Source organism: Sinocyclocheilus anshuiensis, unplaced genomic scaffold (assembly GCF_001515605.1).
Source record: "Sinocyclocheilus anshuiensis isolate Anshui unplaced genomic scaffold, SAMN03320099.WGS_v1.1 scaffold1162, whole genome shotgun sequence".
Lineage (NCBI taxonomy): Eukaryota > Metazoa > Chordata > Actinopteri > Cypriniformes > Cyprinidae > Sinocyclocheilus > Sinocyclocheilus anshuiensis.
The window spans coordinates 1,269,136-1,270,863 of record NW_015540875.1 but is presented as its reverse complement, the minus strand read 5'-3'; the positions used below and the strand labels follow the sequence as shown (position 1 = coordinate 1,270,863).

The 1,728-nt window shown below is 34.9% G+C and overlaps 1 protein-coding gene across 1 annotated transcript in view; it reads right to left on the bottom strand.

Moving 5' to 3' along the window:
• The window catches only part of LOC107688256 (EF-hand domain-containing family member B-like), a 15,490-nt gene that overhangs the window by 10,118 nt on the left and 3,644 nt on the right, over nt 1–1,728 (bottom strand). Inside the window, exons 5-8 of the mRNA XM_016485881.1 lie at nt 1,462–1,605; nt 991–1,171; nt 789–899; nt 508–637 (exon numbers count right to left, since the gene is read on the bottom strand). Of these exons, the coding sequence (XP_016341367.1) occupies nt 508–637; nt 789–899; nt 991–1,171; nt 1,462–1,605 (566 nt within the window). The remainder of the gene's footprint in view (nt 1–507; nt 638–788; nt 900–990; nt 1,172–1,461; nt 1,606–1,728) is intronic.

Genomic DNA, 1,728 nt, shown 5'->3' with positions numbered 1-1,728 from the left:
AGAAGCAGTCAAAACTAACAAAAGAGCAACAATATATAAGTGCAAATGACAAGTCTCGGTTAGCCTAACACAGCACACGTAGCAAGGTGTATGTATATGTATATATATATATATATATACATACATACATATACACACATATATATACACACATAATACATATATACACATACAGACATACACACATACATGCATACAAACAAACAAACAAACATATATATATACATACATACATACATACAAGTATACATACATACATACACACACATATATATATACACATATATATATATATATACACACACACACACACACACACAATAATATACAATTTTTATTTTTTTTTAAATATTTACATTTAACAATATAAACATTTACATTTAATCTGAAAATATAAATAATATGAAATCACCTTAAATAAATGCTAATAAATCACTGTATGTTCAGATCTTCAGCTATAAGCAAAACGTACAGTAAGTTAAGGTGCATGTGTGTGTATGCGTTTACATTAGTGAGTCACAGGGCCACCGCAGAGATCTGGAGATGGTTCTCCCATCATTGTAATGAGGCGTTGGAACACCAAACCTACTATCTCTCCTATAGGGATTGCAATTGTATTTTCTGTCCACACGCTCTCCTGCAGCAACAAAGAGACAAATGCAGCCAAAAGCTGTCCATCTGCGTTTTCTGAAATGATGCCAAAATAAGCACAAGAGAAAAAGACAACAACAAAAATGCAAAGTTTAAGCAAAGACTAAGACCTCTAAATGGGCTGCAATCTGACTGACCTACAAAATAGGATCCGTGTGAGCGAATGTAGAGCTGGTGTCCCTCATCCGCTTCCTTCTTCACCTGATGTGTGGTTTTGGGTGGATTGATGACCTCACCGCCGTTAGATACTGCATTTAAAAGAATTCAAAGATTTGTTGTTTCTTTTGATTATTGAGTCTATACATGACTATGCTGGTGAGGTTTCACTATTACTCTTACACTGGAGCGTTGTAACACCAAAAGTGGATTTCTCAGCATCGAGCCAGCTTGGTAAACCAGAGCCTTGAACTCCTGACCTCCCAAGAGGAGCTTTCTGATAGTTGGCATAACTGAATTCATGAAAATGACACAGCCTCTCTTGGAAGTGTGTTTTTGGTGCAGGATTGATCACTGATCCAGCCTGAAAATGCATGCATGCAGTGCACAAACAACACATTTTTCCCATCTATTACATTTGCAACAAAGTCTAAAGTTGCCAATGTGCTTTTAACTGAAAAAAGAAAAAAAAATCTCATGAATAATTTTTTTTTAAGTCTAAAAAAGACTCGGATTTCTCTAAACATTTTGTATTTTGATTTTGAGTGAAATACTGGTTTTGTGTGAATCACCCACAAGTTAAAACAGTTTAAACATGAAGCAATAAGAACGAATATGATCACTAAAACAATTTTGACATGATGACTGTCTTACATTAATGGATGATTTAGTGTTCACACCATGGACTAGTGTGCTGGCAATATCAGGATCGTTTGCTTTTCCATGGTAGACCCGAACTGTCCCAACGGGTGGCTGAGCAGAATTTACAAACTTTTTCACCACAGGTGGAGTTACAGTCTGTAAGTAAAAACATAAATTAATATTTTATACAATGCCAGTCAAAGGTTTGGTTTTTCAAAGGTTTTATATACACACATGCACAGAATGGTTTGGTACATCAATTTACTGCTATATATATAT